The following is a 12,818-nucleotide window of genomic DNA, read 5'->3' on the forward strand; positions in this document are numbered from 1 at the left end:
AACCAATGGACATTGTCTTCTCTGAATATGTCCGAAATATTCACAAAGGCAATTTAGAATGTTCAGTCATGCCCTGAGTCTTAACAAAAAACCTAAGTAAGCAGTGCATATTGATTATGCAGAGGACCCAGGCTATGAGAAATGCTTACATAGAGACCACAAAATAGAAGTCTACTGAATCATAAGTTTGAGAAGGAACTAAGGCATTTGCTCTAATAAAAATTACAGATTTCATTCTCAGTACTAAATTTTTTTTTAATATATAAGAGATTTGGGGAAAGCTTTAGATGACCCAGGGTCTCTTTAAAAACTGCCTACGTTAAGATTTAGTGGGTGTCTTCCTCTTTCTAGAAGATACTGCTGTGGGAAGCAGAAGCATCCTTAAGCCTTCTGGTGGCCTTAGGCTCACTCAGCATGCTGAAGTCGGTACTTAATAGGGGACTAATCCTGACCACAAGGATGTTTCTTTATGACAGCAAAGCCCCTCTGACAGAGACTGATGGGATCCAAGCACTAGAACCAGGAATTTGGTCAAGCCCTTCATTGATAAGACATACAAAACGCAGTCCGGGGGGTTCTGTGATTTTCTTCAGTGTCAAATGGCCCATCAGAGGTACGGCCAGGGGAAGCCACAGCCGATGACTGATAATCCCCAGATCTTTCTCTTAAGTTTCTTTCCCTCCTCAGTGCATTCAAAGCTACACAGGGAGTTGCCTACAAAGGCTTCAACCTCACACCTACAAGTCTGTTAGCAATGCTCACTCTTCACTGTCAAGGGGCCTGCTTGGCACCTTCTAGAACTACCAGGGCACTTAAGAGTCACAGAGGCAGGATAACGAGGACTCTGAAAGCAACCACCTCCATCTGCCTGGTCTTCCTAGAGGCCTTTCCAAACCTCTCATACAGAGTTGCTCCAGTAGTTCTAACCCTATCCCCCTCCTCCCCTGCCATGGCCTTAGGGCTCAGACACGGGGAAAGTGCTGACTCAGTGCTTAAAGGCAGGGTTTCAGGTTTGGGTATTACAGCCTCTGGGGCACGAAAGCCTGTAAGGCAGGGACTGAATATATTATAATAAAAAAGGTGCCACGTTGCTGCTCTGCACCTGTCCTCTGCCCAGTTGCGATGCACTACCCAATGCCATGTATTTACATCTGCAGACTAATAGGGCAGATACTTTTTAATACCCTTTTAATGTTTATAATTAAGAAAGGTTCTTACAAATGTATGGACACCAAGGGGGGAAAGCAGGGTGGAGGGGAGGATGAACTGGGAGACTGGGATTGACATATATACACTAGTATGTATAAAATAGATAACTAATAAGAAGCTACTGTGTAAAAAATAAATAAAATAAAATTAAAAAAAAAAAAAAGAAAGGTTTTAATATGTGTTGGAAATGGTTTAACGTGTGGCACTCAGGCTCAGTAGTTGTGGCTCGCTGGCTCTAGAGCACAGGCTCAGTAGTTGTGGAGCACGGGCTTAGCTGCTCTGCAGCATGTGGGATCTTCCCGGACCAGGGCTCGAACCTGTGTCCCCTGTATTGGCAGGCGGATTCCTAACCGTTGTGCCACCAGGGAAGTCACATTAAACCATTAAATGGTTTAAAGTGTTGGAAATGCATTTAAAAAACCTGTTGCCCTTTGGCAGAGCTCTTTTAGAATTAGAATTACCACACTTTAATTTTTTTCCCTGCTAAATAAACTTAAATGAAAAATAAATTATGTTCCATCCAATGAGGTCTTGGCCTGTATTCATTCTGAGTCTCAGCCTTTGCCAGGTCTTAGATGGGCTCCCACCTGCCCCCCAGTGCCCGTGGGTGATCCGTGCAGGTCCAGAGACGTACTGCAATGCCAGCAACAGTTCTGTACAGAAAAGACAAATCTGGCTACCCTTGATTTAGGAAGAAAACAAATCAAGTTTTGACAGGGTTTAAATTCAGATCAGACCCATCCCAACCAGATTTGTCTCTTTTGCCCCCACAGAGGAACTAAGAATAATAAATAAATAGACACAGAGAGGTCGGCCTTCAGTGGAATGCAGGTATCACGCAATTTGGGCTTCATGGAAGGCCCTGTTGCCAAGAAACCCATCACTTTCCATTTCCCATAAGCGAATCCCATTCAAGAGTATTTAAAACGATTGGGATTGACATATACACATTACTATATATAAAATAGATAACGGATGAGAACCTACTATATAGCACAGAGAACTCTACTCAATACTGTGTATGGCCTATATGGGAAAAGAATCTAAAAAAGAGTGGATATATATATATGCATAATTGATTCACTCTGCTGTACACCTGAAACTAACACTACATTGTAAATCAACTATACTCCAATAAAAATTAAAAATAAAACAAGTCACTCCTGTGTCATATTTAGCAAACATGGTGAATTAATACTCCAAAACCAATATTAACCTAAATCTAGTGAGATTTAGACTAGGCCTGGTAGGACAGAGTGTGTTGCTACAATAAAGCATGTTAAAGATGGTGTCAGGGTAAACGGTAAGAGACATCACGGAACATTAACTTGTAGTTAATGGAACATTCCCCACGGCCATCCAAGCATGTGGCAAAGGCAGGAGAGAGCTACACAAATACATTTGTTCTAGGGCAGCAGTACGACCACCATCACAAAGAACAGGAGATGCACAAAAATGTACACCATAGGCTGAGCATAAATTCACTCTCTCACAGGCCACAGAGCAATGGAAGGTGAAGTGACTTGAAGTAGATGAAAAGTATGGCCCATCTCTCATGTCACTGCAAGTAGGATAGACAAGGTAGCTATAACTGTGTTTATCAAATCCCAAGTAGAACAAAAATGCATTTTAATGTAACACATAATCAAAGTTCTTATTACAGTCACAGAAAAGGTTCTAACTAGGCATATATAGAACAAATATATACCTCTCTACAAATATAAAATGTGCCCCCCCCTTACTAGTTTAAAAGAACGGTTCATTATTTTAAAAAACCCTCCAATTTCTTATCTCACTCGTTATTCTTGACAAACAGAAGGCTGTCTGTTGATGGGATGGCTATACCATCCTGATGCAGCACTTATATGCATATACTTGAACTCTCTGGAAACACAGCATTACCACCTGCTCTAGGAGGCAAGATTTCCACAAGTCAGAAAGATAAAACATTTTTAAACTTCGAGAATTATTCAATGAAAACTAATGCAATTGCTTAAAGTCTCAAAGGGGTTTACAAAGAATCCCATAAACTAAGTATACACCATACAACGTTATCAGAGTAATTACAAAGGTGCAATCACACATGCTACAATAGGGATGAAGCTTGAAGACGTTATGCTAAGTGAATAAGTCAGGCACAAAAGGACAAATTCTGAACGATTCCACTTACATGAGGGACCTCGAGCCATCAAGCTCATAGAGACAGAAAGTAGAACGGGGGTTGCCAGGGGGGAAGTGTGGGGAAGGGGTATGGAGTTTCAGTTTTGCAAAATGAAAAAGTCTTGGAGATTGATCGAGTGTACGGAACGCTACTGAACCGTACATTTAGAAATGGTTAAGAAGGTAAATTTTATGTTAGATTATTTTAGCATGATTAGAAATAAAAAATAATCTAATTAAAAAAATCCTACCCTTCCATTCTCTATCTCTTTCTCTATTTCTCTTCATAGCATTTATATATGTGTGTGTATGAAATATACATATATTTATATATACAAATACGTACATATATTTATTTATTTATTGCCTGTACAATTCCTCCCTCCAATACCCCCCAGTATATCAGCTCTGAAGGCCAGATCTCGTCTTGTTGCTCTGCCCTTAGGGCCTGGAACAGTGCCTTACAAATATGGGTGCTTAATAAATTTCTTATGCATAGAATTTTTAAACAGTGCAATCATTCTTTTTTCAAATGTTTTTAGTTATATTAAGTCTAAAGAACACATTTCAGTTCAGCTTTTTCTCACTCTCACCAATCCTAACTGTTAAGTCATTAGTTTACCATCATCCTGTTTTAACTCCTGGTGCCAGTTATTAGCAAGCCACTTAGCCACAGTTAAACAATAACCAGGATACATAAAAAGCGATATCCCCAAATAAGCACTTAAAAAGTCCACTGTGAAAATCAAGCTAACAGCATCACCCATTTCTCTTTTTCAAGTAGCTACCAGTTAATGACTTGTGATATACAGGCGGCACATAGTTACAAGGATATAAGACATAATAGAAAACACAAACTAAATTGCATTTTGCTTCACTGGATACTGAAATAATTTCAGCTCTCTGAGGTTTCCCAACTATAGCTGAAATGCAAAGTTGAAAAATAAGTAGATATGTGTATAAATCTTCAAAGTAGCTCCTGACTATAACCATTTTTAATATCCCATGTCGGCAGGGCCTTTTCTCATGTGTAAAATACCTTTACAGATAATGTCTAACCCGATCTTCAAAAACACCTCTGATATTATCAGGGCAGGTGTCGAGGGCTCCTATTTGGAGAATCAGAGAAGCCAAGTGATTTGATCAGGGTCACACGTGCAAGAGCCTGTGCATATATCTGAAAATAATTTTCAGAAGCATAAGAAGCAAGAGGTCTGGCAGTGTGCTCCCGTACGATTCTTGAAAGAAATACGACCAGGTGATGAGATCGCATCTACAAGCCACACATGAAAATCAATTCCAGAGCACAGAGATGGGTCATAAACAGTGATCTTTCCATTTCAATTCATGAAACGAAATACGGTTTCGTGGGTGTCACCACAGCGTGATAGGACAGGCCCCATGGGTGCAGCACCGAAATGAAAACAGAGCTTGTCCAAAAGAAACAGATTTGATAGAAAAAGAATCAGAGAATGGCGTCTGGCATGGATGCAATGCCCAACTGCAGGGGATTCTCTGAGTCCAAATATAAAACTGTATCCCTCCGATTTTCAATTTACCAGATAAGTAATCTAAGGCAACAAAATCAGGTTGCCAACATCTAATTCTTTTGAATGAAAATGTTAAAAGATAATTTTTTTTCCACCACGGGCAGTTAACTTGTATTGACTACTTGTTATGTGTAAGGTTCTGTCCTAGGCACCTCACATGAACATTAGCTCCTTCAGGCTTCACAGCCACACTAGGAGATACAACACTATTATTATCACCCGTTTCACAGATGAGACAAGAGAAGCTCAGAGAAGGTACGAAGTCTTCCCAAGGTCACATGTCTAGCTCCGTGCAGAGCCAGGACTCAAACGCAGGCAGCCTGGTGCCAGAGCCCAAATTCTCAACTGCTGACTCCAGCTGTAGTATCCTCAGGCACTGGCATTTCATGAAAGTGATATTTTAGCATAAAACCAGGCGGGAAGCTCAGAATAAGAGTCAGTCTTTCAAATTTAACCTGTTTAGCTGTATGAAAAACTCAGTGGTTTTCCCCCCATTTGCTCAGATTTTTGCAAACGTCATCACAGACCTCCACTGCCCAGCACAGCACTCGATACGCATGATTAGGGAGAATTTGGAAAAGGATAAAATAAAAGTGAACTCCGAGACGTTCAGGGTAGAAATATACACTGGATCATTTCATTAGAAAGAGAACATAGACTCTTCATGCTGAAGAGGCCTTCAGGTTCAGCCAGCTCAATCCTCTCGTGAGTAAAGAATCTCCTTCTGCAATGCCAGGTTCTGCCTGAACTCACCAGCCACTGGAAACTCGTTATGCATGACTTAGCTCTTGTCAAATCTGCACAGACACCGTGCTCATCCCCATCCTCTTTCTCAATTCTTCCATCATTCCACGTTGGCTGAGCAAAGTTCCAGAACATTTCCTATCCTGGGTGCTTTCCCTTGAGTACAGTCTATTCTGTGCTTTCTCTCTTAAAATGTGGGGACCAGAAGTAAGTGTGACAATAACAGGGAGGCTTCCCAGCACTGGTAGAAAAAGACTATCACCACCTACAACATAGGCTTTGCTTTCTTAATGCAACCTACACTTCTATTAGGGTTTTTTGTTTGTTTGTTTTTTGTTTTTGTTTTTTGGAGGGGGTGGTGAGGCAACAGCATTACAGAGTGATTAACAGAATATGGACCATACTGTAGATGCATACGTATTTAAACCTAATCCTCAATCTCTTTTTTTATATGTGCTGCTGCTAAGTTTTATTACTCTAATTCCAGACACATACTCTTGGCCTTTTAAACCACACGGGATGGATGCCCAATTATTCCTACTACCTGTCACCCTATTAGATTCATCCACTGTTCATGCCTGGCCAAGGCCATTTTCCATCTTCCATCTGCTTGGCAGAATGCTCAGTGTCTCTCTCAGGTTTTGAGGTCCGTGACTTGCTCTTTCTGAACCCCAAACACTCGCAAACCATCTGAGGGAGAGGCTGGGACTGTTAGCACATTTTTGTCTAGAGTGTGTAGCATCCACCTTCCCCCTTTTCATTCCGTCCTGCATACCACGATTTCACATGGCTCACCTGAGCAGTCAACAAGCTCTCCTTCAGATTTTCTCAAAAGTCTCAGTTCAGCAAAGGGTGAAACTGTATTTCTTCCGACAGTAAGAGGCTCATTCAACTTCCCTTTCCTCACCCACCCAGCATCTCCCCCTCTCATTTCTAGCTTTGACCCTCTCACCTAACATATTTCTATTTCCTAAGATTGACTTGTTCGACCACAGCTTTTTCAAAAATGCTCAATCCCCGTGCAGGACAGGTATGCAACAGTGTCCACGGCAGGTTACAAATGGTAAGAGGAAAAAGCCTGCTTTCTCATCAGGCTTCCTTGCTTAAGTGAGGTTAAACCTCTAAGGCACAGGGCTGGCATGCAAATATCCATCCAGGATTGGTTTTAATGTTTTAAAAAAGGGCTGCCATTCTACTATGAAAGTTTCTACATTTACACATCATGCAGCCATAACAAAAAGGCTTACTGAAAACAGATATGCATGCCTTATATTTAGGGGAAATGCAGACAATAATCATGTTGATACCTGAAATGTACAAGCACAAAACCAGGAGAAAATACAAAAGAACAGAACTGAAAACAATAGGTAGGTGGGGTTGTCAGTGACTAGAATGACAGATTGGATCCTTTCTCCAGCCTAGACAATGGGATTCTAACCTTCTTTTGGAGAGGAAGACGATCTAGCACCATGCCCCCAAACAGGATTCCTCAAAGTAACGCTGAAGTGAAAGAACACAAACTTATTGCTCACAGAGCATGCGGGGAGGACCGCAGGGGTTTCTATTTCCCTGGCCCTAGTAAGGGGGTCACAGTATTGGCCCCAGAGACTTCAAGAGGCAGTTATAAAATAAATAACAGATTTGAAGGCAATTCTTATATTGTAAAGTGATAGACACAGTGTTACACAGCTATTGTTTGCATTACAACAGATGATAAATTATTTCAAAAAAGGCAGGGAAATTTTATTCAGTTAAAGAGAGAGAGGAGATGACATGGTGTAAGAGAAGTGAGGAAGAGAAAGTGTTGTCAAACTCCTTTCTCCTTGGACCGCCCATGGCGGCTGTGAGAATCACCACAGTTCTTAGACCAGAGGCTCTGCTCTGAGCGTGATATGACCATGGGGACGTGGGACTTGGGAAACAGACCTGGGTGGACAAGGCAGGCCCAATAGCACATACCCCAAGAAGAGAAAGGGTCCTGTTCCCTCTTCCAACAAAAATAGTTTTACAAAAATAATTTTTTTCCAAGAGCTTTGGGCTTTTCAAAACTATACACTCCAAATTATGAACAAAGAATGAAGCAGTTACCATTGTTAAGGTTTAATCATTTCTCCTACCAGACAGGGTTAGACTGTACTCTGAGTACTTTTAAAACTTAAAAGGAAACGAAACCTACTGATAAGTGTCCTCTTAAATAATGCCACCCAAAGAATCAATTATCTCCATAAAAATTTCTTGAGTCTCCTCACCTCAGCCCTCAATTCAGTGCAAGAATCTGCATTTAAATGATGAAAGAACACTTCAGTATCCCAACCTGTCATTTCTCTCTACTTCCGACCCAAGAGCAGCCAGACAGAAACAGCACTCGAACCTCTAACGGGCTCTTTCTTTAGGGTCTGAGTTTTATAAGACTCTGTATTTCTCTCTCCATCAGCCCACAGAGCGGGCTCTGCACAGTCAATTAGAACTTTATCATCTAAGAATATAAAGCCGGCGTGCAGTCCACAAATCACCCTGGCTTATTTTACAAATGGGCCCCATGTCACTGGCAAGCAGCCCCTCCATTCAATATCCGTCCATAAAAACACAGCTTTAAAGCTATCGCTAAGATGGAATCTAGCCTTCCAAAGGCCCTCGAGGCTACAAACACATCAACAGGGAACATAAAAGCAAAGGGACCCAGACGAGAGGCGTTGACCTACGAGCAGACATCATTAAAGCAAACAGTTTCTGTCAACTTTGGGATGATTCCCGTATGAATTAGGTGATACTCCTAGGAAGGTGTAAATTAAGAATGGGGAAAAGGGGGTGGAGGCCTCCTGAGAGATACCAAGCCTTGAGGTTTGAAGTCCACAGGCTATTGGGTTGCTGTCCACAGGTGAAGGGACCTTTTGTACCCAGACAGGGTCCCAGCAGAGCTGAAGGAAGTGTGAGCCACCTGCACGGAGGTTGCAGGTCAAAACCCAGAAGACACTGACAAGCGGTCCCAGCATCCCCGGACTCACCTGCACACTTGGTTCTGGTTCTGAGAGCAGGCCCAGGAGAACCGGTGCCGCCCTCCCCTGGCCGGGTGAGAAGCACGCTGATCTCATACTCTGTGTCCGGGTCGAGATGCCCGATCTTGTAGCTCGTGGAGTCCACTGGCTGCCGGTCGCTCCAGCTCCCGCTGGCGGTGCAGTATTCCACCTCCCGGGCCACGATGGGCCCATCGCCATTGATGGAGTTGGCGTTGAGTTGGATCCACAGGTAGGTGGCCCCCACGGAGGCCAGCTGGGGGGGGGCGATGGGGACAGGGGGCTCTGAAAGGCAAACCGGAGGCCATCCTTCAGACACTTGAGAAGAGCTAAATGCACATCAATTACTAAAACAGGGAAGACATTAACATTTCAGCAATGAACTGATAAGAATGGTTTTGCTCAGGTTAATACGAAAAAGCATACTGAGGGAGGTTTGCATAGTGTTCACATCTGTGAAATAAACCATCTTTAAAACTTAAGCCTGCTCAGGTAGGTACAACCCCAGTTTGTTTTAGGACGCAATTCACTTTTTCGAACAGCTACATAAGCACCAAAGGATTTTTTTGCACTAAAAGTGACTTGTGAAAACTCTCTCAAGTGGTAGTAATTAAGCTCTAGAAGTCTCTCCATTGTCAAGAGTTAAAAAAAACCCAAACAAACAAAAACCGAGTGTCTTCAAAATCACCCAAGGTATTAGTTATATCATTAAATTCAGTCTCCTTATATTTGTATTCCAAAGATATCATCACTTGAAAAACATGGATGAAATTATAGTTTATCTCATCATAAATGCATTTCCAGGATGACTCGTTTCCCCCCAAAAGCTATCCCAATGGACTCGTTCTGCTCCAGGAGCAGTGAGCACTTGGGGTGATGAAGTCCTGCCACTGTTCAGGGATCTTGCAGTAATGAGTCTTACTAAAGCAGTGAATAGAAAGAAAACCTCTAAAGCAAAGCACAAGTCATGCCCAGCTTGATAAAACTCTAAGCAATCAATGGCAAACACTCTTTACAACCCAGGAAGGTCTCTCTCATTGTTGAAAACCTGAGACTGACTTTTTCTGGATCTTTGTCTGAGACAGGAGAGAGAGGCAATCTTGTTTTCAACAGTATATCAGGTGCCAGCTGAATGGCTCTCCAGGCACCAAATAAAGGCATTCCATGTGCCAGTGTCACTGAGTGGCACCACACATGACATTAGGGAAGGAGATAACCATATAAAATAATGTATTTCTATTTAATGAATCTCCATCGGAGAAAATGTTAAGTCCTAGTGATTTTTTTCAAGGATGTTTCTGCAGGTGGTTTGCGCCTTTTGGTGTGTTTTTGTTTTTAGCTCCTCATTTAGCTCACACAAACGCATGTAAAATAAAGCCTGCTATTCTTTTACTAGCACATGCACCTGTCTGCTCCAAAGCAGACATAACCCGTTGCTCCCTGTCATGTTTCCTGCTGATGGGGACCTCACGACAGCTGGTCCCATCTGAGGTTGGCCCCTAAGATGATACCAGGTAGATCCCTAGACCAACAAGAAACCAGCAACGCAAGTTCCTTTTGTTGGGTTGGGGCATCTTTGTTCTTTAATGTATTCAAGGTGTGGTAAGTCATACCGACTTTTAAAATAGCTGGGGAAATCTCATGAGGCTGAGTCTAAAGAAGACACTTAAAAGATGAATTTTATTTGGGGGACCATAAATTTAGTGCAAATTTACTAAAATATTGTTCCTATTATTTATAAACTACAACTTTGTGCTAGCTCTTCGTTTCTTTAGATAGTTTTGATTCAACTCATAATGATTTAACATCAATTTATATCATTAGAAGATTCCTTGAACCAAGACATGAAATGGGCCTTTCATAGTATATATGAAGACATTTACATAGGCAGGCTGAAAGAGCAGTTAATTACTTTGCAGTTGCAAATGCTAGCAAGGGTTCCTGAACTGCCATTCAAAATATAACTCGGGGCAAAGCCACAAAGGTTAGTGAGCACACAATTCATTTAGGACGTCGTCACTGGTATCCTAAAATAGATAGGACTTTGTTTTTTTTTTACATCTTTATTGGAGTATAATTGCTTTACAATGGTATGTTAGTTTCTGCTTTATAACAAAGTGAATCAGTTATACATATACATATGTTCCCATATCTCTTCCCTCTCGTTTCCCTCCATCCCACCCTCCCTATCCCACCCCTCTAGGTGGTCACAAAGCACCGAGCTGATCTCCCTGTGCTATGCGGCTGCTTCCCATTAGCTATCTATTTTAGGTTTGGTAGTGTATATATGTCCATGCCACTCTCTCGCTTTGTCACAGCTTACCCTTCCCCCTCCCCATATCCTCAAGTCCATTCTCTAGTAGGTCTGTGTCTATACAGACTGCCAACAAACACATGAAAGAATGCTCAACATCATTAATCATTAGAGAAATGCAAATCAAAACTACAATGAGATATCATCTCACACCAGTCAGAATGGCCATCATCAAAAAATCTAGAAACAATAAATGCTGGAGAGGGTGTGGAGAAAAGGGAACACTCTTGCACTGTTGGTGGGAATGTGAATTGTTACAGCCACTATAGAGAATAGTATGGAGGTTCCTTAAAAAACTACAAATAGAACTACCATACGACCCTAAAATAGGTAGGACTTTAGTGCTTATTTGTCCCGACACTATTTTCTCTATTAGTTCCCCATTAAGAAGAGTACCAAATACGTTAAATCAAATGAAAGATTCAACTAGAATTTGGAAATCATTGAGACAGCCATTCAAAAGGACTTTGGGGTTGCTGAAAGAATCTGTACAAGAATAAGAATAATTTTTTTTGAATTTTATTTATTTTTTTATACACCAGGTTCTTATTAGTTATCCACCTTATACATATTAGTGTATATATGTCCATCCCAATCTCCCAGTTCATCCCACCACCACCATCCCCTGCCATTTTCCCCCCTTGGTGTCCATACGTTTGTTCTCTACACCTGTGTCTCTATTTCTGCCCTGCAAACTGGTTCATCTGTACCATTTTTCTAGGTTCCACATATATGCGTTAATATACGGTATTTGTTTTTCTCTTTCTGACTTACTTCACTCTGTATGACAGGCTCTAGGTCCATGCACTTCACTACAAATAACTCAGTTTCATTCCTTTTTATGTCCAAGTAATATTCCATTGTATATACGTGCCACATCTTCTTTAACCATTCATCTGTCGATGGACACTTAGGTTGCTTCCATGTCCTGGCTATTGTAAATAGTGTTGCAATGAACATTGGGGTACATGACTCCTTTGGAATTATCATTTTCTCAGGGTATATGCCCAGTAGTGGGATTGCTGGGTCATATGGTAACTCTATTTTTAGTTTTTTAAGGAACCTCCATACTGTTCTCCATAGTGGCTGTACCAATTCACATTCCCACCAACAGTGCAAGAGGGTTCCCTTTTCTCCACACCCTCTCCAGTATTTGTTGTTTGTAGATTTTCTGATGACGGCCATTCTGACTGGTGTGAGATGATACCTCATTGTAGTTTTGATTTGCATTTCTCTAATGATTAGTGATGTTGAGCAGCTTTTCATGTGCTTCTTGACCATCTGTATGTCTTCTTTGGAGAAATGTCTATTGAGGTCTTTTGCCCATTTTTGCATTGGGTTGTTTGTTTTTTTAATATTGAGCTGCATGAGCTGTTTATATATTTTGGAGATTAACCCTTTGTCTGTTGATTTGTTTCCAAATATTTTCTCCCATTCTGAGGGTTGTCTTTTCATCTTGTTTGTAGTTTCCTTTGCTGTGCAAAAGCTTTCAAGTTTCATTAGGTCCCATTTGTTTATTCTTGTTTTTATTTCCATTACTCTAGGAAGTGCGGCAAAAAAGATCTTGCTGTGATTTACGTCAAAAAGTGTTCTTCCTATGTTTTCCTCTAAGAGTTTTAGAGTGTCTGGCCTTACATTTAGGTCTTTAATCCATTTTGAGTTTATTTTTGTGTATGGTGTTAGGGAGTGTTCTAATTTTATTCTTTTATATGTAGCTGTCCAGTTTTCCCAGCACCACTTATTGAAGAGGCTGTCTTTTCTCCATTGTATACTCTTGCCTCCTTTATCAAAGATAAGGTGATCATAAGTGCATGGGTTTATCTCTGG

At 41.3% G+C, this 12,818-nt stretch overlaps 1 protein-coding gene across 5 annotated transcripts in view; it reads right to left on the reverse strand.

Annotated features, from left to right (window-relative positions):
- PTPRM (protein tyrosine phosphatase receptor type M) overlaps positions 1–12,818 on the reverse strand; it is a gene marked incomplete at its 5' end in the record, with an annotated part of 766,253 nt that overhangs the window by 414,587 nt on the left and 338,848 nt on the right. For all 5 annotated transcript variants that reach the window (XM_079718129.1, XM_079718128.1, XM_079718127.1 and 2 more), the window contains one exon: positions 8,669–8,962. In XM_079718129.1, coding sequence (XP_079574255.1) covers positions 8,669–8,962 — 294 coding nt within the window. The remainder of the gene's footprint in view (positions 1–8,668; positions 8,963–12,818) is intronic.

Source organism: Hyperoodon ampullatus, assembly GCF_949752795.1.
Source record: "Hyperoodon ampullatus genome assembly, chromosome: 13".
Lineage (NCBI taxonomy): Eukaryota > Metazoa > Chordata > Mammalia > Artiodactyla > Ziphiidae > Hyperoodon > Hyperoodon ampullatus.